The sequence below is a fragment of the Protopterus annectens genome, chromosome 8.part1 (assembly GCF_019279795.1).
Source record: "Protopterus annectens isolate FY-2018-M chromosome 8.part1, PAN1.0, whole genome shotgun sequence".
Lineage (NCBI taxonomy): Eukaryota > Metazoa > Chordata > Ceratodontiformes > Protopteridae > Protopterus > Protopterus annectens.
The window spans coordinates 148,576,094-148,602,542 of record NC_056742.1 but is presented as its reverse complement, the minus strand read 5'-3'; the positions used below and the strand labels follow the sequence as shown (position 1 = coordinate 148,602,542).

At 40.8% G+C, this 26,449-nt stretch overlaps 1 protein-coding gene across 1 annotated transcript in view; it reads left to right on the top strand.

The window, feature by feature from the left end:
• Positions 1 to 791: 791 nt before the first annotated feature.
• The window catches only part of BCO1 (beta-carotene oxygenase 1), a 433,849-nt gene continuing 408,191 nt past the window's right edge, over positions 792 to 26,449 (top strand). The window contains exon 1 of the mRNA XM_044081793.1: positions 792 to 1,205. Within this exon, the coding sequence (XP_043937728.1) occupies positions 1,142 to 1,205 (64 nt within the window). The 5' untranslated portion in view covers positions 792 to 1,141. The remainder of the gene's footprint in view (positions 1,206 to 26,449) is intronic.

Here is a 26,449-nt window from a genome sequence, read left to right as displayed (position 1 = left end):
AATATATCAACTCCAAGGTTGGACTTAGTGTAGTGAAGTGCAGTCTCGGAGCTGATATATATTTTAAGTAGCAGGCGGTGTGTGGTGCAAGGGGGCTTGCCCCCCTGGGTATAGTTGAAGGGTAATATGGTTCAGTATGTACTTGTGCTGGAATATAGTAAGTGCTGGTATCCTGTGCTTTCAGTATTTTGAACTTTCGAGATTTTGGGCTTTCAGGATTCGTTAGAGCTCCCAAGAAAAGTATATGAACTACTCCATTCCAAAGTCAAATGCAGAGATCAGCAATATTCAGGCAGAAAACAGCAAGTCACACAGCACTTCGGTTAAATAAGCTGCTAAAGTTCAAATAAATGTGAGACCGCATTCAGTAGCTTAACTTACTGTGAACCTGAAATTAAATTTACTGAAAGACGCAGGTGTTGCTGACCTTTATATGTATGCAGTCAGTAACGTTCACACACAGGTGCTTACAGGTTGTTAATACTATAGCCAGGTGCAGCCTGTGCACGTCCAACAAACCTAGCTATCGTTTAACTTTACCCACGCGGTGACTTTCTAATCATGTTGTTTGGTTCAAATTAGCAATGTTTACTTATATAATACGAAGGTGTCTGGTGTGTGTTTGTTAAAAATCTGTTAGTGGAAGACACTCCTGTAAGATACGCAGTAAGAACGTTTCTTGCCGGGCCGCCGCTGAAAATTGGCTTCGTTCCAAGTCGGACTTTCCCTGTTAAAAATGTTAAATAAATAAATAAATCAAATGTAACTCATCGGCAAGCATCTGGCCAAACACCCGAATGCAAGGACTCGTTTGTTCACCTGGAGCCACGGTTAACTTGAGACACCATGCTGAGTTAAGACTTCAGTGAGTTTGCACGAATTTGCACAGAAAGGCAGCGGACTGCTGCACTTTGCATATCTTGCGTCCAGCCCAGTGTTTGAAAACGGAAGTGATGATAAGAGTACAGTACAGAAACAGTTAAAATGCATTTGTTGTACAACAGCTTGCAATGCGCTCTTTGCTCCTCTAACGGGCTAGTGTTATAAATAACAGGATCGTGCTAGTTGGGGGAAAGGATCAACAGACTAGTAAGTTGCCACTAAAAGAACCAAGGGGTATCTGAGACGTAGTCTGTCAGCCATGGAGGAGCTGTTTGGCAAGAATAAACGGGAATGTCCGGAGCCTATAAAGGCAGATGTGCAAGGTAATCAGCAGATGTTGAAGTGCGTTTTTTGTGAAAACGTTTTCAGTTTTCGTGCAGTACCGCTAATTTTCGTAGCAGTTATGCGGTTGCCACAGACATTTATTTGAGTTTGATTAATGGTAATAATTTGATTTTTGTTAATATAAAGTATCTTCAGCTAAGGATGTGCAGCCGCTAGGAATTTGGTAAAGCGTTGCCGGGCACAGCTGATGAGGTAGATTGATACTAACATCACCCAGTAAGACTGTACATTACAACAGGGAACTGAGCTGCACTTGTTTCCGCTACACCAACCCAGCGGCTTGTACACTTTGATTTGTAAACGGACAAATCAATTAATCTGAGCTTCTTACTAGTGGGGGCGTTATGCAGCCAGGGACGTTCCCGATTCTGTCTCAAAATATCGTTTTATGCCTCGCCTCAGTCAAGAAATCAGTGAATTTGTGATAGAATGGTGAAGGCTAAAGTCATTCCAGGCATGAAACATTACTGTTGCAAACATAACGTGCATCAGGAAATGCATAGTCATACAAACAATATGTTTAAGTGAATAGTGCCAATGTTTTAGTAATTGTTTCAGATTATTTTGGCTTTGTTTAGTCTTATATCCCCCATTGATGTTTCATCATGATTCCCTTTCCACAATCCCCATAGAACCTGTAGACTGCCTCTCATTTTCTGCTGGAAAGTCCGTGGTTTTGCCTCGCATATTTACCCTGTCTTACGCAATAAAAAATGTCTATCTGGTGATCGTTTGAGGAATACTAATGCCAGACATTAGAATTTTATAGCTGTGCTTCAAAAATGAAAGTTGATACAAAACATCTTGTTTTTTTTTAATTAGACTAAATATTTTAAAATTGCCTTTCATTTGAACCGGCTCCCTACAATTTCGTTTCTTTGTTTCCTCACCTCTAAACTTCTGACCGTTAAAGATCATAGCAAAACGTCCAAAAGAGGACCATTTTCTTATTTTCAGTTATAATCGGCTTTCAGACTGCATACTTGGTGATTATGAATGTTCTGCAATGCTTTATTTGTTTATTTAGTTAAATATCATGTATGACATTTGGTCAGTATTGACTTGACATCCCAACTCCATGTACAAAATTGGGGGGGGGGGGGGGGGGGGAGTAGATGTTCTCTAAAACTGGTCTGATTTCACGTCGTAAATATACCCGCAAGCAGTGCAAAGACCTGGACTTCTTTGTTTTTGACAGAATAAATCTGAGTTGTAGAATTTGAGCTGTTTCTGGTGTTTTCTGTAATGTTGATGGGTTTCTGGTACAAATAACAGCATTTTCTTATCGCAGCAGCGTAAAACTTTTTTTGCTGTTCTGTCTTGGGACATTTGTCATTTTCTTGTGTGTGTGTGTGTGTGTGTGTGTGTGTGTATGCATGCATAGACACATATGTAGGGTTCCCACCTATCCCACTTTGCAAGGGACAGTCCCTCTTTGGCCTGTTGTGTCCTGCAAAGAAATCGAAACAATGGCAAATGTCCTGAGATGTTAGGACAAACATATTTTCTATGTTTTATGGAATAGTTGCATAAAACAGTTGTAGAGGCAAGTCTTTCTGCTTATCAGTGGGAGTGGTAATCATTTGAGCTGCTTGTCTGTTGCTAGAGGAGTGATTTCCAGCTCAGGAATTGTACCTCATTGGCCATTTGGGGCTGCCTTCTATCCCTTTCAACTTTCTGGCTTAAAAACCCGTGTTTGCGCTTGTTTTAGTTCAGTGGATCCTGTTTGGGTATCCTGCAGACTACTGCAGCATCAGAAATGAGGAAGAGAGACTTTTTGCTGATTATAAGTACTTTTTTGGATTTTTTGACTGTTTTTGCTAACCCCACTTCTGAAAGCCATTTTAACGGTCTTGCTATTGTTTCTACTGTTTTTTTTTTTTTATCGTTTTACTGTTTATGCACTTGATTTCTGCTTAAATTCAAAGTTTAAACCGCATTTACTGTTGTAGGCTAAGCACTCAAGTGGTAGCCTTTTCTGTGCTTATTTAGTGTTTAATTGCATTTTTCTGCTTAATTTAACCTTGCTCGTTTCCCACCTTTTTTCTATACTAGAATAGTCCCGATCCTAGACTTGCTGGTTTCGGGACTATATTTTGGTGTTTCTGAGTTGTCCAGACCTTGCTGTGGTAGAGGTTTTTTTCTGCTTATCAGTGGGAGTGGTAAGCATTGAGCTGCCTATCTGTCACTATAGGAGTGGTTTCCAGCTCAGGAATTGTACCTCACTGGCCGTTTGGGGCTGCTTTCTATCCCTTTCAACTTTGTGGCTTAAAAACCTCTGTTTGTGTGGGTTTGCACACCGTGCAGCACTGCTTAGCTAGGGTTAAACTATTACCAGTGCCAAAATGTCTGCTCTTCAAATTTTCCCTTAGAACTAGCCAGTTTTCCAGTTTTAGCATCAAACATGATTCTTAAAGCTCAGCACTTGCTTAGAACTTGTTGTACTAGATATTCTATAAATTGCTACAGCACTCAACTTTTCTTACTAAGTAGAGAGGAAACCAGTTCTAGTACTTAAATAATCAACCACCTATCCAGGCATGTCTAAGGGTCAGCTCCCGGTGTTTTCTCCTGTCCACCTGGTGAATCTGGACATCTTGGGGCAATGTAGCAATCGCCTCATGTACACAGACAACCCTCTCCTTCTACCACCCATCACTACAACCTGTGAGAGATGCACTTATATAGCCAAGCTCTCTCCAGCCAAGACTGGACTAGTCAGTCAAGAGGAGAAGGTAAACACACACACCACACTACCCAACACATAGTCCTTCAAAACCTACACCACCAAAACCCACACGTAGTAACACAAAACACACACCTACATTCGTGGAGGTTCTTAATAAAAATCTACCCAAGCAACAGAGACCTCCAAAGCTGAAACACAAACAACCACCACACCTCAATACAACCCAAGTGACATATAGCTCACAAAATTAGTGTGCCACTCAACCTCAGCCCCTAAGACAAAACAACGTACACAACACACTAGTCATAGGTGACTCTGTAGTCAGACACACTGATGTCCCACTCACCAGGCTAAACAAGGAGAAAATTACAGTCAGCTGCCTATCGAGTGCCAGAATCTGTCACATAAAGTATGCACTCAGGTCACTTCACACGTACAAATATGACTCTGTCATTGTACATGTTCGAGTGAATGACCTGACATGTACCTCCCTGGACTACATGAAAAGAGATCTGGAGGAGCTCTCGGATCTTGTAGCCCAGGCAGGTATGACCCTAGCCCTGAGTAGCATCCAGCCATTGCCCAGAATGATACCACAGTACAAGGACAAAATGATTGACTTCAACAATTGGCTAAGCTTCTGGTGTCATTCTAAGGGGATCCAGCATCTGTCTGCCTGGGGTGACATGATTGACAGATTACAATTCTTTGCCAGAGATGACCTGCACCTGTCACCCTTGGGATTCCAGATACTGACTAATAGTGCCTTTTTTAGGCAGGGTTCAAATGACAAAATTACCACTGTAACAGGTACAAGCAAGAAAAATCTTCGGGTAATGCAACTCAATGCTAGAAGTCTAAAAGTTAAAATGCACTCACTCGAGGCACTCCTCAAAATGGAGAACATCGACATCTGTGCAGAGACAGAGACCTGGATCAAGGCTCCAGAGAGCATCCCTGCAATACCAGGCTACAATTCATACCACAACTTTCGACTACCTAACTTGGACCGAAACACTAAATGTGGAGGCGTGTCCATATTCACCAAGGATATCCATATCTCCAAGCTAGTTGCCTAACGTAATGCATCTGAGATTCTTCAGGTGCAACTAACACTGGGCAAGACTGCAATCTAAATTGTAGCTTGCTACAGATCCCCCACCATGCCCCATAGTTCTCACTTCACTTTTCTTAACATACAGGAAAGTATTAAGGTGCAACCAAATACCCTAATAGTGGGTGACTTCAGCTAGCCCACCATTAACTGGGAAAACTACTCCTGTACCAACACATTTGCCCAACAATTTTTGGAATTCATAAATTCCAATGCCTTGGATCAAGTTATCCATACCCCCACCAGGGGCATCAATATCCTAGACCTGGTCATTACCAACATGGGCGAACAATGCTCCACACCAGAGGTCAGCTCCTCGTTGGTCAGATCCGACCATAAGCTAATCACACTAGACATCCACATCCCACCCTCTCATTAAGGTAACCACCGTAAAAAAACTTTTACAAAGCCAGCTTCATGCTTCTTAAGACAGAAGTGGCTAACTTCATGACACCCATGCAGACGGAAGGTAGAAGTACGACTGATGAATCCTACACCAATGCACTGTATGAACACATGCATGAGTGCGTGGACCATGCCATCCCAAATAGAACCAAGATGCCAAAGATCCAAAAAAAGGAAACAATCTGGTGGTCCCCTGCCATAAACAAACTCTACAACAAAAGGAAGAAACTGTTGCAAAAAAGAGTAAAATCCCAAGATTGGAAAACCTCCCTTGTCAGACTCAGTAAGAAGCTGAGATCCCTCATAAGATTCTCCAAAGCTAGCTACAAAAACAAAATTGCCACAGATTCTAAAGACAACCACAAGGCATTCTATAGTTATGTCAAAAATCTCAATGGCAAAATTCAGATCTGCTCTGAGTTACAGCACAAAGGCACTAAATATACAGAACCAACTGATATTGTTAACATCCGGGCAGATAGGGTCAGTACTAACTTCATCCCCTCTCACCCTCTAAAGGGCCTATCTCAATACCAGAATAATGCCAAGTCCCAGTAATCATGAACGCTCAAGTTAAAACCACACTCTCCAAAGCCAAGAGTACAGCATCCATGGGACCAGGCAACATCCTGGGCTGTGTTCTGCACAAACTACAAAATGAACTGGCACCCCACCTAAGTACCTTGTTCAATCATAGCTTCACTTCAGGCTGTGCACCTACTGAATGGTGCACAACTATGGTTATCCCACTGCACAAGGGGGATCCACCACGGACCCCGGGAACTACCGCCCCAGTAGACTGATGAGCCTGATCTGCAAGGCCATGGAACCTATCATCATGGATCTTATAAACAAAGACATAGGTAACCTACAAACTCTGGACCCCACCCAGTTTGGGTTCGTGAAAGGCAGATCATGTCTCCTAAACCTGATTGACTTGTTTGAAGCAGTCACCAGAGCCGTGGATGAGGGTAAAGTTGTACACAGCCTATCTAGACCATGCCAAGGTATTCAACACCATCCCCCACTCTGGAATCATAGATAAACTCACTAAACTGGACATAAATCTCTATGTCACATGATGGGTTGCCAACTGCCTCACTAACAGAACTCACACAGTGAAAGTAGTCGACTCCAAATCCGACTCCAGACAAGTGGAGTACCACAGGGTTCAATCCTGGGTCCACTCCTGTTTGACATCAACTTCTCTGAAGTTCAGGCCAACACAGAGGGTCTGTGGCTGACAATGTTCACAGACGACTGCTTACTAGGAGCCATTATTGAATCCCCAAATGATGTGGACATTCTACAAAAGGGCTTCACTGAGACAAGATTCCTGGTGTCAAAGCCATGGCCTCAGGTTCAACGCCAAAAAATACATAGTCATCCCCTTTGGGAAAAACCCTGTGCCCATGAACTACCACATAGGCAGTAGTCCACTTAACACCGAAAGTGTGATGAGATCTAGGGACACAGGTGGACAGTAGTCACTCCTTTGATAACCACATCACCACAGTAGTCAGGAAATCCTTCTACGTGGCACATCTCACCACAAAAGGTTTCTCATCCAGAAAAAAGGAGGTCATTGTTCCTCTCTACTCACCCCTCTTTAGACCTATTATAGAGTACAACACCCTGTTTGGTATGTACCTCACAAGACATTTACAGCAACTGGAAAGGCCACAGAAATACCTCACAGAGGATCACCGGCCTCAAACAGATGCCTTATGCAAACTGTCTCAAAAAACTCCGACTCTACTCCGTCACATATCGCCTACTCCGAGGGGATTTCTGCCTAACATACAAAGCTATTTCAAACCTAGAGCTGTTAGACATGCTACACTTAAAGATATCCCAATCCATCCGAGCCACACGCTCCAGGGACCTAAACCTTGCCACCACAATAAACAAAACATGCTGGAGGGATAGGTTCCTGTCCCAGAGACTCCCCATACTTTGGAACAGACTGCCCATTCATGTCAAGCAGACCACCTCATTAGCCCTCTTTAAGAAAAAGCTTGACGATTGGATGGGAAATAGGAAATTCACCCTGGGGATCACTTCTGTGGCTCTGCTCGACAGGGGCAGAGGAAAATAATTTTTGGGTGGTGAAAGCCAGGGAATCTTTATGGCTAGGCTTGTACAGGCCCTAGGGCCAATAGCCTACTACCTACTTATGAAACGGGTCTACTGTACATGATCAAAATCTCTTAAAGCCGAATCTCATATGACCAAGACCATATGATCGACCTTTGAAATTTCGATAATGTAAAAAAAAAAAAAAAAAAAACAGCAAAACAAACACTGTCCTTCACATTGCTAGCAGGGGGCAAGCCACCCTGCACCCCCCGTCCCCTGAAATTTAAATATACCAACTCTGAGATCGCACTACAGTGCGGAAGATGGAAATTTTCCCATTTCGCACTCTATGGAGATGCCCGTTCTGCATGGTTGATATTTCAAAAGTCGATCATATAGTCTCGGCCATATGATCTTTGGCTTTGTGAAATTTCGATCATGTGTAGGGGACCCATCTCAAACACATAAATGTTATAAGAAACAGAATAAGCAACTAAAATACTACAAGAACAAGCTTTTATTTAGGCAAAAAACTGAAGTTCTGTCCTTTGTACTGGCTGTGGGTATGTTTTGCCCGGCAAAATCTGACGTTTGTACCAAAAATGTCCCACTTTGGCCATTTGAAAATGTGGCAACCCAAAGGTCAGGATGCAACTGTCCAAACAGGGAGTTGTCTTGCAGAAGGAGGGACAGGTGTTTCAAGGGCACAGATCTGTCTTTTGATGACAGAAGGAACGGTGTGCATGAGTGCGTGCATGTGTCTGTTTTGAGGTACTTGTACAGTTAGGAATGGCACTGAAAAGAGACATTTCAAGCTGTGCGTTTCAACTGTCTCTGATGTTGACTCATTTTAGCTCTGTCTCTCTTACTCTGTCCTAAAACTGGTGTCTTTTTAGAGAAAATGTGGTGAATTACACTTATTAAACTATGACAGAAATTAGAGTTGTATACTTTTTTTACTTAAGAAAATGTGTTTTAATTCACACTCTGTCTCAAATTAATAGCACTAATATTTTAAGTGTGCCTGATTGCCCCTAACAATTTATGGATTTGTCCAATTGTTTTTACCTATGGTTCAAGCACTTCTTTGGCAAAACGTCAGACACCAGGCTCACACTGTCTGTTGTCATCATGAGACTTTATTGTTTGTTTACAAATGGCTATCGGTGTTTGTGCTATTTTATTTCAATATCTTTAATCATTGCAGAAATACATAAGAAAGCAGTATGCACTCTTATGCACATTAACAGGTTTGAACTGTGTTTATGCTAACCGGGTAGAAATAGCTAAGTAATTGGATAATGGATGGCTGTGAGGGGGCTGCTGTGGGGGGGGGGGGATCTGTTACCCTGTCTAGGGCCCCATTTCACCATGATCTGGCTTTGCACCCGGCTGATGTGGTCAATCATGGGCAGCTCAAAAGGGACGGATGTTTCTGACTTGAACCTTTTCTGTCATGTGAAGGCACTGTCTGCCTGACAGAAAGTGGAGTGGTTGGTAATTTAGCTGTCGTAATATCTGATGTGATAATTTAATGAACAGTTTGTCCAATGTGGCAAGTCCAGGGGCCAAATTTTTTACATGAATCTTTATACTCCAATAAGAAAAAATAGGCCACTGCAGGATTCTGCTGAAATGGGTCGGCTTTTATATTGTTACACCAAACTTATGAGGTTGTTTTTCTTTATTGAACTTACAAGGTTTCCACCTTTGAAAGTTCAGACTCGGACTCAGTACTACGTACGGACAAACTCAAAAGTTGTGTGTCAGGAACATACTTCTCAACCTCTTAGAGCGAGAAATCAGGACAAAGCCATAAACAATGGGGGGATAAAGAACCCCAAATAGGGACACTTAAAATACTGCTCTTACAAACATGGAAAGTTGATGGGATATCAGGTTTTACATTAACACTGATTTTCTGAATGATATGAAGTCTGAAACTCAAGTGTCTGTAATTACATTTTCTGTCATCAGTCCCTGATCTGTCAGTAATTTGCCAGAACAACAAAACTTTATGAGAAACATAGCAAAAATATGAGGCAAACGTCTGGACATTTTGCGAAAATCTGGACAGTCGAGAGGTATGGGAATCATGCAGTACAAGTTGAAATGGTCATCAGCAGTACGCTGTTTTCCATAACACTAACATCCCATCATATCTATCAACTGCCCCTGATTTTTTACTCAAATTTTAGCCCTGTGCCTGTTAGTCCCTCCAAAAACTGGTGACTTTTGGAGAAAAAGTGGTGAATTACACTTTATAATGAGGATAATTAGAGGTGTAGACTTCCTTTACTTCCAAAAATGTGTATTATAATTCACATTCTCTTAATCTGCGATTGTGTCAAGTTAATTGTTCCTGATATTTTTCTGAAATTGTCCCGGATTCTTTTGAGAGTTATGCATCCCCCTAGTTTTCACAAATGTCTCGGACTTTTTTTTCCTCAACATTTTGTTTTGTTACTCAAAGACAGTAATTGAGTTGCTTAATCCATCCATCCATCCTCTTGCTAATTAATAATGGATATTGAGTTGTCTGAGCAGACATAAGCTAAGTAAATAATTAACAGTATTTAAATGTCTCTAATACAGCACATTATCTAAGATAATTTTGTGGTTGTCTCAGACAAGTACAGATCTATGCCATGTCTACTGCCCCTGATTTCTTCCCAAAGATTTTGTTCTATTCCTCACTTAAAATGCAGTTGTTTAATGGTTTAGTGAGGTAGCAGAGGTACCAACTATGTATGTTCCATTATTCAGGTCATGCATTTTAATAACCAGTTTATCATATTTTTGTGAGACACACCGGAGCCTAGAGACCCATATTTGCTCTGTGTTTGTGTGTGGGGGTGGGGAGGGAATGGATTTATCACTCACTATTTTCAGTTTTGTCTTTGCTTCTTAAAACGCTTACTACATGGATCCTTAATAAAACTGGCAAACCTATAACTGTAAAACAGCTTCAAGATTACCACATCTAGAAATATTTATTTTATTAACTTAGTTAAGTATATTGTAGGGAGTAGAGCTTTTTTTTCTGGCAAATTAATTTGAGATGAAAACTATTTTTGTCGGTAGCATTTTAATGAAAAACTTCTACAAAAATATAAAAAAAGGGATAGTAATGTAATGGCCACAACTGACATGAGTCTGCAACCAGAAACTATGTGATTTTTTGTTTACTTTTTAATATGTTAAACCCCATATGGTCTCATGTGGAGTGCTGTGCTGATGTGATCATGTTAATTAATTGAACGAGATTTCTTCAAAGGTAAAGTCGGTGATGGCACTTAAAACAATGTTAATTATGGTTTAAATCTTTTAGAGTCTCCACTCCATTATGCTTTATTTCATGCTTTGTTGTACTACCGTGGCTTAATGGTTTACTCATTTTAGATACTGAATGAACCACTAACAAAAAAGGCTAAGTCTGAGTTTGTGGTGCAATGAGTTTCAGAATTCTGGCTAAGATCAAGTGCAGTGTCTGTTCTTATCAGTTGAATGACAGTTTAATTTTAATGTGTTATGACTTGCCAGACCTGGTCTTACATTTCTGATAAGCAGCCCCTGTATATGTATATGTGGATGTACTTATGTGTTTACATGTAGATCAAAGTTTATGGTGGTCTGGTGTGGGTGTGTGAGAATTAAAATATCTTGCAGTGTAGGTTAAGATAATGCTTTTCTTTTAATCAGAGAAGCCAGGGGTCACAAAATGAGTACTCTAATTCTGCAGTAGATGACAGGCCAGGAGGCTTATAGGGCAACTAACCAAATTAATTGACTTGCTAACACCCTTATGTGCTAATTTGGCCACCGGAAGCAAGCGTTTCGTGGATCAAGTGGAAGGAGCTGAAGAGCTGGAGGAACCTAAGGGGAAAAGGAAGAGGGAGCTTATCGGCGAAAACAACGGAGCCGGCGACCTCCATAATGGAACTATGTTCAATCCAAATGATACCCCGGGTTTTTTACTCGATAGATCCACGGAAGAAGAACTTGTCAGTACGTTTAGTAAGGACTTGGGTGCCAAACCCAAAAGGAATGCGAAGCCAAATTCTGGCTTGCAAGGTACTGTTGCTTCCTATAACAACAACAATAATAAAACTACTTTTGAATGGCTCAAACGAGACATTCAATTTGATAATTTTAAAAGTAATGATGAAATGTTTCATGATGGTGAGTCTTATAGTATGAAACTTGAGAAACTAAATAATTTATTAACAAAACACAGAATACTCAGTATCGAAAATGCTTATCTGAGGGAATGTTTAAAAAGGGAGATAGTCCCTAAAGGTTTAAGGGTATACAGATACCCTAATAATGTGCAGATTGGCTCTCATTTTCACAAATGTTTAATTGATGTTTTTAATAAATGTGGGTTAGAGGTTATAAAGTTAATTATAAATGTAAATGAAAATGAAAATAAGCAAAAGGAGTTGGGAGGTGAAATTGAGTTATTGGACACTTGCATCACTACAGACTTAATTTATAGAATTAAGGAGGAAAGAGATAAATACCTTCAAATAAGGAAGGAAATAGACATGAAATGTGATGAAGTGATTCAGCGTAAGTTGACTAAATTAAACAGAGATGTAAAAGAGTATGAAAATCATACTAATTACCCCAAACCAGCATATCAAGGTAAAAATATGAATAATTTTAAAAGTAAATGGAACAATAAAAGTAATAACATTGATTATAATCATAGAATAGGGACTGGAGTGGATAATAGATGGTATGAAGGAAGTTATGATGTTGAATTTCCACCATTAGGGGGAAGGGGAACTGTGGATGAAAATAATTCTTTTTATGAAAGAAATTTTCAGAATCGAGGGGGGAGAAGGGGGAGGGGGAGATATATGTAGATGCCCCCACCCTAGATCAAATTGATTTAAGCAGGGAAATAATAGTTCAGTATGATGTGAAAAACACTTACAATAATTTTACTATTTATAATTTCAGTAGTTTGACACTGAACCCCAATCATTTCTCATTACTTAGCAAAGGTTTGAAATATATCCCTAATAGGAGAGGTGATAATACACGTACTATTTTAGATGTTAAGTTATTCACGAGGAAAATTAATTTGGAAATAATGGCTACCAGGGCTGGTTTTAAAAGGGAAGGAAAAGGGGAATGTGTTTTAAAGAGAAAGTCTATTTTCAACCCCCCCTTGATTCCTCAAATAAAGAATTTTGAGAATTTAATAATTGGTTCAGTCAGAAATAATTGTAACAAAGGATGGGTTCATTATAATTTGAATAAGGAAGAGGTTGAGGTGTTAAATGATTTAAGTAGTAATACCTCATTGAGGATTATGAAGCCTGACAAGGGTGGGGGAATTGTCATTATGGATAAAATTCTATATGAAGAAAAGTTAAATACTATATTGAGAAATAATCACAAGTATGGAGTGGTATCCCTAAATGAAATTAACATAGCTTATCAAAAAATTGATGCAATTTTACAAGATTTAGTGATAGAGAAAGTAATAGATGATAAGACTTACAGATATTTGGAGGTTAAGAAACCTAAAATAGCTTATATATTTGGGATACCCAAAATTCATAAAGATATGACAAACCCCCCCCCTTAGACCCATAGTCTCTGCTGCAGGGTCTAAGACTGGCCCACTAGCTAAATTCGTTGATTTTAAAACCAAACATATTTGGTTAAATAACAATTTGATTTTGAAGGATTCCTGGGACTTCTTGGGGGCAATAAAACAAGATATGTATAGAGATGATTTATTATTTATAACTATTGATGTCATTGATTTGTTTGGATGTATTCCTTTTGGAGAAGGGATGGATATGTTTGAACAGATGATATTCAGTGATGAAAATCTAAGATTGGAAGACAAGGTAGCAAGTGTGACACTTATGGACACCGTTTTAAAATATAATTTTATCATGTTTGATGGTGAATACCACCAACAGAAGACTGGTGTAGCTATGGGGGCAGTTTGTGCCCCCACATTTGCATATATCGTCCTAGCCAAATGGGAGGAGCAATTTATAGTTAACTGTAGATTTAAAGAATGTTGGATAAAGTACTACAGGTTTTTAGATGACATAGTCATTTTATGGACAGAGAGTCAGGAAAAATTCTTAGAATTCATGGAATACATCAATCAAAGTACTACATTTTTGAAATTTACATATACTATAAATAAGGATTCATTAAAATACTTAGATATAGAAATATATAAAGATGAGGGTAAATTTGTGAGTAAGGTTTATAGAAAAGACACGTATGTAAATTCTTATTTACATTATGATAGTGCACATCCCCTTTATAGTAAGAGAAACATAGTTAAAGGACAATTTGTAAGGGGTTCAAGGATGACATCAGGTGATATGGACTTTCAAGAAGAATGCAAGACCCTCAAAAACATGTTTTTAGAACGGGGATACCCTATGAATTTTATAGAGAAGTTAAGGAAGGAGGTAGAGTTGGGTAGGTCAGGTAGGTTTAGACCAATATTGGAAAGGGGTGAAGGTATTAACTTGGAAATGGATATACATACTAATGACACCATGAATAATAAAACTGAACAAGTCAATTATACGAGAAGTTTGGTAGTGGAATATAATAACTTCAATCTCAAATTGAGAGAAATTTTTAAAAAAGAATGGAGTAAATTTAGCTCTTTAACAGACATCGAAGAAATAACCAAAATGGAACCTAAAATAGTGTATAAAAACCCACCAAATTTAGGCAAGATTTTGGAAAGAAGTAGTGGAAAAACAAGAACAGGAAACAAAGGCAGGAATGGGACATATAGATGTGGCAGATGTCAACAGTGCCCATATATTATTAATAAGGAAGTAATATATGTTAAAAGTAGAGAGAGATGGATCAAAAGCAGAAAGTATTATAATTGTGAAAGTAAAGGGGTTGTTTATGTTGCTATTTGTCAGAAATGCCAGTCGTTTTACGTAGGTAAAACGGAACGTTGTTTGAAAAGGAGAATATATGAACACAACTACGACATTCTGAAAGCTAAGAACACAAATGCTTTATATAAACATACCACTATTTGTCCTGAATATAAGTTTCAATTTTTTGTTCTTGATCAAATTTTGCCAGATATTAGGGGTGGGTTATGGGAGGAAATTTTGGAAAGTAGGGAATTGTGGTGGCAGGTTTATTTAGATTCTAATACTAGACCGGGAATGAATGATTTCCTAACCATAACACCCCTACTTAAAATAAGAGCTAATAAGCTCTAGATTAACTGGTGTAATTTTTATAAAAGACACTAGAGGGCACCAACTCTTTACATATACCAGTCCCTAACTACACATATATACAACAAGAATGAAATGTTTTAAGTAAGTTTCTTAGGAAAATTTGAAATCATTCATTATTTATTATTGTATGTATATTTAAATAATTCAATATTTATTTATTTATTTATTTGGTTAATTATTTATTTATTTATATATATAAGTATGTTTTTTAATCAGAGATGAACACTGTGACAGTCTTTTTAAATGAGAGCAATTAATTCATGTATATGATGCAGTCGTGCACATTTCCCAGATGGGCATAAATATTCATGAGTTTCTGTATTTTGATAGGATGGTTTGAATTAATCAAGAAAGGCGATTGGATAAATTATATAAGTAGATTGATTTTATTCACTATATAAAGATTGTAATTAATTAAAGAGATTTGTCTGATGAAGTCCTATGCACAAGGACGAAAACGCATACTGAATTGTTGTTGTAAGAGCGTTAACATAAGTTATCGATCGTTTTTATTTTTGACTTGTTTTTATCAGCTTGTGAATAAACTGCTTGGACGGAGTTTCAACGTATTCTGGCACTGGTTTACTGTTTTATTAGTTTTTGAAAGTGCTGGTTCCTGTTTCATGATTTTATTAACTTAGTTAAGTATATTGTAGGGAGTAGAGCTTTTTTTTCTAGCAAATTAGTTTGAGATGAAAACTATTTTTGTCGGTAGCATTTTAATGAAAAACTTCTACAAAAATATAAAAAAAGGGATAGTAATGTAATGGCCACAACTGACATGAGTCTGCAACCAGAAACTATGTGATTTTTTGTTTACTTTTTAATATGTTAAACCCCATATGGTCTCATGTGGAGTGCTGTGCTGATGTGATCATGTTAATTAATTGAACGAGATTTCTTCAAAGGTAAAGTCGGTGATGGCACTTAAAACAATGTTAATTATGGTTTAAATCTTTGAGTCTCCACTCCATTATGCTTTATTTCATGCTTTGTTGTACTACCGTGGCTTAATGGTTTACTCATTTTAGATACTGAATGAACCACTAACAAAAAAGGCTAAGTCTGAGTTTGTGGTGCAATGAGTTTCAGAATTCTGGCTAAGATCAAGTGCAGTGTCTGTTCTTATCAGTTGAATGACAGTTTAATTTTAATGTGTTATGACTTGCCAGACCTGGTCTTACATTTCTGATAAGCAGCCCCTGTATATGTATATGTGGATGTAAGTACTTATGTGTTTACATGTAGATCAAAGTTTATGGTGGTCTGGTGTGGGTGTGTGAGAATTAAAATATCTTGCAGTGTAGGTTAAGATAATGCTTTTCTTTTAATCAGAGAAGCCAGGGGTCACAAAATGAGTACTCTAATTCTGCAGTAGATGATGTTTCATTAATCTGCCACAAAATGCTACAACATTGTCCTTTCATTTTTTTCTTTATTTTTAATGTTGATTTTTGTTTCTCATATATTATATTTGTGTGGAGTAATTATTTAAGTTGTTTACTGAATATGGTAGGTTTTACAGATTTTTATTAGTGGTATATTTTGTTTTAGGGTTTGTGTCACTCTGTTGCAAAATTCCAGTATCAGATCATTACTCCTCTTCACTTTCTTAGACCAAGATTGGCGTCTAAATGTCAGCTCAGTGAAAGCATCATTTGAAGTAATTAAACCAACAGGAACCACTATTGGAATGAAACTTAGTTTCATGTTTAACTGTTCTGAAGAAATCTCCAGTGACAGTTGAGCTCCTTTGTCTCTTGAAATAAAGTGCTCTGTTTCATTCCACTAGTGTTTTGTTTGTTTTTTGTTGATGCACTGCTGTGTCTCTGAGTAGTCTGTTATTTTATGTTTCATTTTCATTACTTCTTTTGCTGGAATTATTAATGTACTAAAAGCTTTGATAATACAAGTTTAATTTGCCACTACTAACAACTCATGACAGCATTTACATTTCTGGGAGGTAGAATATTGTTTACATTTGGCTATTTTAATGTCAAGTGACTTTGCCTTCATCTCTCGTGGATCGGTTTTACTGCAGTTTGTATTATTATTATTATTATTATTATTATTATTATTATTTATTTATTATTTATTTTTTTATTTTTTTTGCTGTTGCATATTATTATTTCAATACTGTAAGTCTAATTCTTACTGTTTGGAAATCCTTGTAATAGCTGGTTTATCACATTCTGATGGATTTTTGGCATACCTTATAGAAAATATTTTGTGCCTTTTTTAGTCCTCTAGACATAGAGTTCATAGATGTTTACTAGACTAATGAACACATTGACCTTTTTAAGCCTAGCCATGCGTCCCAAATCTCTGACAAGTTCTGATACCTTTGATAAGTGTAAGCATGAGCCTGGGAGATGAACCTTTTACAGGTTACCTTTGTCTGTTAGAGACATAGGTGCCAAACCAGGGATGAATTTCCAGTTTCTCATCCAATTGTCAAGTTGGACTTTAATTGGGTCAGGGAGGAACTCTGCCTCACATGGATGGGGAGCCCGTTCCATAGACGTGGTAGTCTCTGGGATACATACCTATCTTTTCATCAGGTCCTATTTATATCACAGGCAAGATTTAAGTCTTTAGAAAGTACAGTTGTGTACTTACCATAAATGTAGGTGTTCTAGTGAATTCACTGTTGCAATCGTCGCATTTGGGTTATCCCTGACAGGATAGCCCTCGGCCAGCCCGAGTACCAGAGGCTTAGCATTTCTGCATCCGTTGCTGTCGCTTCAGGACTGACATCGGCTTGTCAGTAGTATAAAGTAAGGCAGCCAATGCCATTATATCAGTTTTTTGCCCTAACTGTCAGGACCCCCCAAGTGGGAGCCAGGTTATGGTGGAAGAACCCCACCAGTAGAAAGTAAATACCAAAATGTTCCTTGAAAGGAGAGAGAGAGAGAGAGAAGAGGGGGATGGAGGGAGGGAAACCAGGACTGCAACAGTGAATACACTCGGACATCTACATTTATTGTAAGTGTGCACAACTGTACTATGTCCTTCGTGTTTCACTGTTGCAGTAATCACATTTGGGTCGATTCCCAAAGCCAAGGAAAAGGGTGGAGGCAGTCAAGGAGATTAGGGGCTGGCTAGGATGCCCTGCAAGACTGCAGTGGTAAAGCCTGCCCTGGATTTGGAGAAGATAGGCAGGTGGTAATGCTTGTTGAAAGTGTGAACAGATGTCCAGGTGGCAGCCTCCAGGATGTCCCTGGTGGGGACTCCTCTGAGGAAAGCTGCAGAGGTGGAGGCTGCTCTGGTGGCGTGAATCCTGACCCCCTTAGGGGGATGTTTTCTGTGTTGCTTGTATGCTATTTATTTGGAAATTGTTTGTTTGGCAATGGTTTTGCCCTCTGCCCCTGCAGCAAAGCTAACCAGTAATTGATCAGACTTTCTGAATGACTTAGTCCTGTCTAGGTAGAATCTGAGCTGTCTGTGCACATCTGGAGAGTGCAGGATCCTTTCTTCCTTGTTGTGTGGGTTAGAGAAAAAGGTGGACAAATGAATGGATTGGTTGAGAGCCACACTGGACACCACTTTGGGCATGAAGGATAGGTTAGTCCTGAGGGAAACCCTGTCAGCATGGAAGATGATGAAGGGCTCCACAGCCATGAGTGCTTGTAGCTCGGAGACTCTTCTGGCTGAAGTGATGGCCAGAAGAAAAGCTGTCTTCCAGGAGAGAAATTTTAACTCAGCTGAATATGCTGGTTCGAAGGGGGGGCAGGGTGAGCTTTTCCAACACAAAGTTAAGATCTCAAGCTGGGGTAGGTGCTCTTCTGGGTGGCCTTAAGTTGTTAGCCCCTCTTAGGAATTGTTTGATCAGAGGGTGTAAGAAAAGGGTTTGCTCAGTGTGGAAATGAGCAGAGATAGTAGAGGCATAAAGTTTAATAGAGGAAGAAGAGACACCACTGTGTAGCAGGTCAGCTAGGTAATCCAGGATGAGCAGTAGGGAGGGCTGTGCCGTATTGGCTCCCTTAGCCTCAATCCAGGTGCAGAACTTTTTCCATTTGTCAGCATAGACTTTCTAGTGCTAGGGCATATGGGCTCACGTATAACATCTAGAACCTGTTTACTGAGGTTGGCAGATTGCTCAGTGGTCAGGGAATAAGCCAGGCTGCCAAACTGAGGGTCTGCAATTGGGGATGCATGAATTCTCATTCCCTCTGGGTCAGGAGGGTTGGGGTCTGAGTGAGATGCCATTGTGGTGGTGGGGACAGGCTGTGCAGCAGTGGGTACCAGTGTTGGCGAGGCCAGTCTGGAGCAGTAAGAATTGTCCCTGGTTTTTCCTCCCTTATTTTGAGCAGTACCCTGGGGATGAGAGGTAGTGGAGGAAATGCATAGACCGATACCTTGACCCAGGGGAAGGATAGGGCATCCACTTTCCAAGCCATGCAGTGATGCTCCCTGGTGCAGAACTTGCTGAGCTGATGGTTGGTGTGGGAGGCAAAGAGGTCAACCTTCGGTGTGCCCCATTTTTGAGTTATTAGGATGAAGGTTCTTTTGTCTAGCTGCCACTCGTGGGTCCAGAAGATTTCTGCTTAAGTGGTCTGCCAGAGAGTTTAGCGAACCTGGCAGGAGTTGTGCTAACAGGTGGAGTTGCATTGCAGAGGCTGTGTGCCAGAGAGTCATTGCCAGCCTTCATAGAGGGTAGGAGTGAGTCCCTCCCTGCTTGTTGATATACCACATCAGAGTGGTGTTGTCTGTTTTGATCAGGAGAGCCCCCTGGGGAGAGAAGAGGCCTGAAAGCTGTCAATGCGTGCTGGACAGCTAACATCTCTTTCTGGTTGATTTGCAGATGGATTTCCTGTGGGCTCCATTGGCCCTGTATCACCTGCCTTCCCGGTGGGCCCCCCAGGCATAGTCTGATGCATCTGTGGTGATGGTCTGGGCAGTGGGGGGTGGTGAGAAGGGTAGTCCCTTTTTGTAGGAAAATCTTTCCTTAGGCAGGGTATCATTAGTATAAGAGTTTCCAGGTCTTGAGAGTGTTGACACCAAAGGCTTTTAGGTACACCTGAAGTTTCTTCATATGCAATCTGGCAATTGGAATGAGTAGAATGCAAGATGCCATGCACCCCAGAGCTTGCAGAATTTTCCTTGCAGATAACTGTGGTCTGGTGGCTAGATGAGAGAAGTAGGCGATCAGGTAAGTTTGCTTTTCTGGTGTAAGGAATGCTATCTGGGATGCTGTGTCCAGGCTTGGTCCCAGGAATATAATCCTTTGGGTGGGTACTTGTTTGGATTTCTTTTCATTGATAGTGTACCCTAGGGAGGTCAGTAGGGACTTTACAAAGGCCAGGTGCTTGAGCAGCTTTTCCTGACTGTCTGCCTGAATTAGGCAGTCATCTAAGTATGGGTAAATTTGGATATTCCTTAGTCTGCAAAAGGCAATGGCCATAGTTAGACATTTTGTGAAAACTCTGGGAGCAGTAGATAAGCCAAAGAAGTTCAGAGATCCTGCCATGAAACGTAGATATTTTCTGCCTGATTCCCTGATAGGAATGTGGAGGTAGGCCTCGTTTAGGTCTAGGGTGGCTAGCCAAGCATCCTTGGAGGGCATGGGTAGCAGTTGCTGGAGGGTGAGCATTTTGAATTTTGGTATCACCAGGAAGGTGTTTAGAATGGATAGATGGAGTGCCAGGTGCCTTCTTTTCTGGGTACCAGAAAAAGTCTGAGAGTAGAAACCTTGGTCTTTCTGTTCTGCTGGAACGTGCTCTATTGCCCTCATAGAGAGCAAGGAAAGGACTTGCTTTTGTGCCTCTGCCCACTGGTTTGGAGGTAGATCTGGGAACCCTTTTGGGGTTGGAAGAGTGTGGAAAGAAAATTTGTATCCCTGGGACACTATGTTGAGGCCCAGTGATCTTTGGTAATGGTGGCCCAGGTGCTTGCGTGAAAGGAGAGTTTTCCTCTTGGGGTTAAGTGAAGTTAGGGAGAAGGAGGGTGTGGGGGAGGAGAGTCATTGTGAGGTATTACCATGAGGGGGTCCCTTAGAACTCCCTGGTTTTGAAGTGGAGGAATTCCACTGTTTTGATCTCTGCATTCCCTGTGGCTGCTTCCCTGAGGTCTGGGCTGAACTGACCTGGTTGGAGCAGGAAAGGACCAGTGCTTGGAGGGGCAATGCCTGCTGAACCCGGGTGACTGGACCTGTAGAAAATCCTTAACTGTCTGCATAGCTTTAGCTTTTTCTTCCATCTTCTTTAAGATCTCCTCTGCCTTAGTGCCAAATAAGTTGTCTTTGAGCAAGGATGCATCCAATAATTATAGATTTAACATGGTCTGGCAAGGGCTGTTCCTTAAGCCGTGCATACCTTCTAAGGACAGAACTGGTGACTGCTGCCCTGCAAGAAGCTTCTAGGGCATCAAAACCACAGTTTAAGGTGTGCTTAGTCACTTGACTTGCAGAATGCATTAACTCTTGTAACTCTCTAGATTCTGCACAAGCAGGAAAGAAAGTTCCTTTAGGCCCTTGAGAAATTACCTCAAGGTCGGCAGTAGGATTTTTGAAAAGAAATTTGTGTGAGTCAGGGACTCTGTAATACCTGGCAAGTTTTCTGGGTGCAGGAGGGAGGGTGTCAGGAGTCAAACAGGATTCCAGGAAAACATCGTCCACAACATCCAGGACTGGGGGAATGGCCAGGGGTCTGTGCTGTGGAAGATCTAAGAAAATTCCTGAGTTTCTTTTTAGATTGAGGGTAGTACTGACATTCCCATTGGAAATGCTCCCTTAAGGTATGAAGAGTTTCCCCAAAGGATAAGTCCTCAGGTGGAGAGGCTGAAGGAATGGAATCCTCTGCATCAGAATCCTCATAAGCAGAGAGGGGTTGCATGTCTTCATATTCAGATGCATCAGAGTCATCAGACTCCTGTTCAGACAAAACTACTCGGGACAGATCTTGTTTTCTGTTGGCAAGGGTAGCTTTGCTTCCCCAGATCGGCATGATGAGGTCTTCCACCATTTTAAGCATTTGAGACTGAGGCAAGGAAACAAGTGCCTGAGACTGGGTCGTCGGTTTCTTGGGTGTGGTTCGTACCCTGGGCCTTAGAAACTCTGTAGTTTTTGAAAGAACGGTATAAGCGAAAGAAGTTGTCAGTTTGTTTTGAGTATCAGTAGTGCGAAGTACTTCCTTGGAAGCCGGTGCCTGTTCAGCGGCTCCGGACCCATCCAAGGGAGAGACAACTGCAGGATCCTTCATTGAAGAAGAGTTTTTCAGCATACCAGACTCCGAAAGGGTCTCTGTAGTGGCCTGCGAATCCACAAACTGGCATCAAGGGCTGAGAGAGCACCTCACTGAGGACCAGAGAACTGATGACTAGCTTAACAGAAGTGTCATTGGTAGGTTTGGACCTGTGCGGTCTGTCTCTGTCTTTATCCTTACATTTTTTCGGAAGATCTGCTGGCAGATGGCTTACCGAAGCCATATCAGAATTAGAGGACTGTAAGTGAAAATATCTAGCTACAAAAAGGGCCCAACGATGTATAGTTCTGGCGTTGAACAAAGCACAAAAGCGACAGCGAGGGATGTCGTGGTTTGGGCCTAAGCAAGTGACGCAGTAAGAATGAAAGTCTCTGTGTGGTATTTGCTTTCCACAGGCAAGACAATTGTTAACTTTTTCTGACTTTGGTTAGTGCAAGAAAAAAGGATCCCCAATGGGGTACTTAGCTTTAGAAGACTTCAGCTTCAATTCGGAAGACGAAACTCTGGTAGCGGCTGACCAGCACTCGTGCGAACTGCTTCTGCTTCAGGCTCTGTGGCAAGAAAGACTGATGTAATGGCACTGGCTGCCTTACTTTGTACTAATGATGACCTGATGTCAGTCTTGAAGCGACAGCAACTGACGCAGAAATAGTAAGCCTCTGGTATTCAGGCCTGCTGAGGGCTACCCTGGCAGGGATAACCCAAATGTGATGACTGCAACAGTGAAACACGAAGAACATCAGGTAATTGTGGTGTTTGTTTTGTGGATATGCAGGGGATCTATCAGAATGGGGTTTGACAGTGCCCTGTATGCCAGGCATAGATCTCTCCACAAAAGGCCAGTAGGAGACAGAATACAGGAATTGGGCCTTGAGGCGGTCTGCATAGGACATTTTACTTAAGTCCTGTATTCTTTTATTGAGGAACCTCTGTGGACATTCCAATTGTTGGATATGCCTGGTTAGGCACATACCAAAGGGGGCATTGTACTCAATGATATGTCTGATGAATGCAGAATACAGTGGAACAATGACTTTCTTGACTTAGATGCAATACCTTTGTTTATAAGTTGCGTAGCATAGAATGGTTTCCTCACCACTGTAGGTACACGATAGTCAAAGGCTAGATTACTATCTATGTGTTTCCCTAAGTACCCTGACTGCTGGGTCATCTCTAAGGGGTATGTTGTCAGATAGTTACCAGGGATGCATGACTTTCCAAAGGATATTATTATGCATTTCTTGGCATTTAGTTTTATTCCATGGCTCTGACACTAGTTGTTTGTGTAGCTCCTCCTGGAGAACATTTGTGTCAGCGTGAGATTCTATGACAGCTCCTAATTTGCAATCATCTGCAAATGTAGTCGGCCAGAGACCACTGACATTGGCCTTGACTTCTTGGACCGCTCCGTTTTGGCATTTACTTCTCAGGACTGCTCCATGAGGGACTCCACTTGTGACTGGCATCTTTGTAGAGGTAGATTCCCCAATTCTAACTTCCTGGCTCCTGTCTGGGAGCCAGTTGGCTATCCACCGGGTGACATATGGGTTTGTCCCTAACTTCTTGAGTTTGTCAACATTGCCTGACTGGGGTATTGTGTCAAATGCCTTGGCCAGGTCAAGGTAGGTAGTGTGACTGATTTTTGCCCTCATCCATTGCTTTGGTGACCTTCTCAAAGAAGTCCATCAGGTTGGGTAGGCATGATCTGCCCTTGAAGAAACAAAACTGGGTTGGGTCCAGTGTCTGGAGGTTCACTATATCTCTATTGATCATCTCTATGAAAATTCTTTCTGTGGCTTTACATATAAGACTGGTGAGACTTATGGGTCTGTAGATGGCCACCTTTATGCAGAGGGATAACTGTTGCCTTTCTCCATTCATGAGGCATGAAACCTGTTTGGAGGCTACAGTTAAATAGTAATTCCAGAGGCCTTGATAGGTCATGTTTCATGCTATTTAGAAGGCATCCTGGGGTATTGTGTATTGTCTGGGCCCATTGGTGCAGCGTTCTTGGTCTTGGAGCATTAAGGACCTACTCACTAGTGATGGTAGGGGCAGGGACGTCGGGAGGCATATGCACTGTACTGATTTCAGTGCAACTTCTTAGAAGAGGGGGTAGTATTTAAAAAAAAAAAATTCGTATTTTTAAAGGTTGTTGGCTCCTTTAAGGAGGATACGAGCCAGTCGGAAGTGAGCTCATGTCATGTCCGGCTGTCCGCGAACAGGAAAGAAGACAATCGCAAATGGATTATTTATCGCGAGTGGGAAATGTGAAGATGGAAGACAATTGAGTGTCACGAACAGATTATCAGGTAGGTTAGGTAGGTGTGTGTGTGTGTGTAATTGCCCCCACAGAATACACCTGCTGGCTACAGGTGTGTGTGAAAATGCCCCCACAGAATACACCTGCTGGCTAGTGTTCAGGCTCAAACCCTGTACCTCTGCTTCAGGGTAAGAAGAGCCTAAAGTCCCTAACCACCACCATTTCTGAACTTTGTTCAGATTTGCTTTTCTAATGGTTGTGAGCTATGGTGAGAAGTGAGAACTGAGAACTGAAGTTGTATTTCCCCCGTTATTGTTTTTGTTGTGTGTCCAGGTTTTTTTGTGCTAAGAGGTTGAGAGCTATCTAAATGATATCCATTAAGTTTGTCTTCCTATTTTTCAAACTGCTGATTTAGCATAATGGTATGTTGCACTGACTGTAATGCATATGGTTCTGGGTTCAAGACATGCATGGTGATAACACAGCATTTTATTCTAGCAACTTTCCAAAATTATACAGGCAATGTTTAAAATGTGTCCCTGGTTTTTGGCCCCCCCCCCCAATAAATGTTGTCTTTTTTCCAGATTTCTTGTGCTGCAAAGTTCAGAAATACAGTTGAGTGACATTTTACAAGGAGCTGAGAGCTGCAGGGGAACTAAAGTTTAGTGCTGCATATGCTGAGTCTGCTTGTACTGTTAATAGCACAATAGGTAGTGTACTTGCTTTTGATGCAGAAGGATGTGGGCTTTTCTCCCACAGTAGGTAGATGCATTGCTGATACTGTACTGTGTTGTAAAGGGGGGGGGGTGGATGCTGTAGTCCGTTTTGGCGAAGATCTCTAGTAGTAACTATGAACCTGTTATCAGTTTGCCATCCATTCCCTATTGCAATATTACTAGCGTATCATTGTTTTTAATGCAACATAGGCAATTTATTCCTCAAGGGCAACAGGCACTTTATTTGTAGATGAAACCATGAAATATAAAGTTGTTTGCTAGCAGCAGCCTCTTCATTAGTTACAGATTTATTTAATGTGGAATTATGTAGATGGCTTTTACTAGTTCAGAGATTGTGCATATTTACTGATACTGGTGGACTGTAGAAGTTTGAGTAGACTTTTATGATGGAAATGTTATGAATTGGTCATTATTGGTGCATGCATTTTGTTTCATTGTTTACTGGAAAAATGTTCAAAACAATAAATTTAAAACGATCTCTAACAACTATACTGTATTGTACAAGGAATATAATTTAATACAATCTGGAAGGTGTATCAAAGAGCACGTGTATGTTTCATGTGCAAGGGGCCTATGATTTGAAAACAGCCCAAAGTTAATCTTTATCTGCCACTGGCAAAATGTATTTTCTTTGAATGTGGGTTTCAATGCTGTTTCAATGAATGTGAGTTTCAAGGGCAGAGAAGTTTTAATGCTAAGTCTAGTTTCATAGTTTCATAGTATAGTACTAGGCTATCTGCCCTGGGGCATTTGTAAGCCTAGCCATAGTGATGTGGCATTTGCCACCCCATGAAATGGTACAAAAATGTACAGAATAAATTTAGAATACTGTGTCAAGTAGTGACACAATGAAGGTCCCCTTATATAATAGAATTAGTTTACTGTGCCCCTGTCTAGCAGTGACACAGATGTGACCCCTGGGGTAAACTTACAATCTCCCATCCACTCATCAAGATTTCTCTTGAAGAGAGTCAGTGAGGGGCTCTGCCTAATACGAACTGGGATCTTGTTCCAAAGCATGGGAAGCCTCTGGGTTATGAATCTATCCCTCCAGCATGTCCTATTCATACTTGTGCCGAGGTTTAAGTCTTTAGCTCTCATGGTCCTGATGGACTTGGATTTTTTGAGTTGGAGCATGTCCATCAGATCCTGATTGGACATGGCCTTGTACGTCAGGCAGAGATCACCTCTGAGCAGGCGGTATGATACTGAATAGAGCTGAAGTTTCTTTAGTCTGGCAGAATAAGACATATGTTGGAGACCCTTGATCCTCTTGGTGAGGTACTTTTGTGGTCTCTCCAGCTGTTGCAAATGCCGGGTGAGGTACATACCAAATGGGGCATTGTAATCAATCATGGGTCTGATGAGGGAGGAATATAGGGGTACAATGACATCCTTGGATCTGGATGTGAATCCCTTCATGATGAGGTGTGCAAGGTAGAATGTTTTTCTAACCACTTTGGCAACGTGG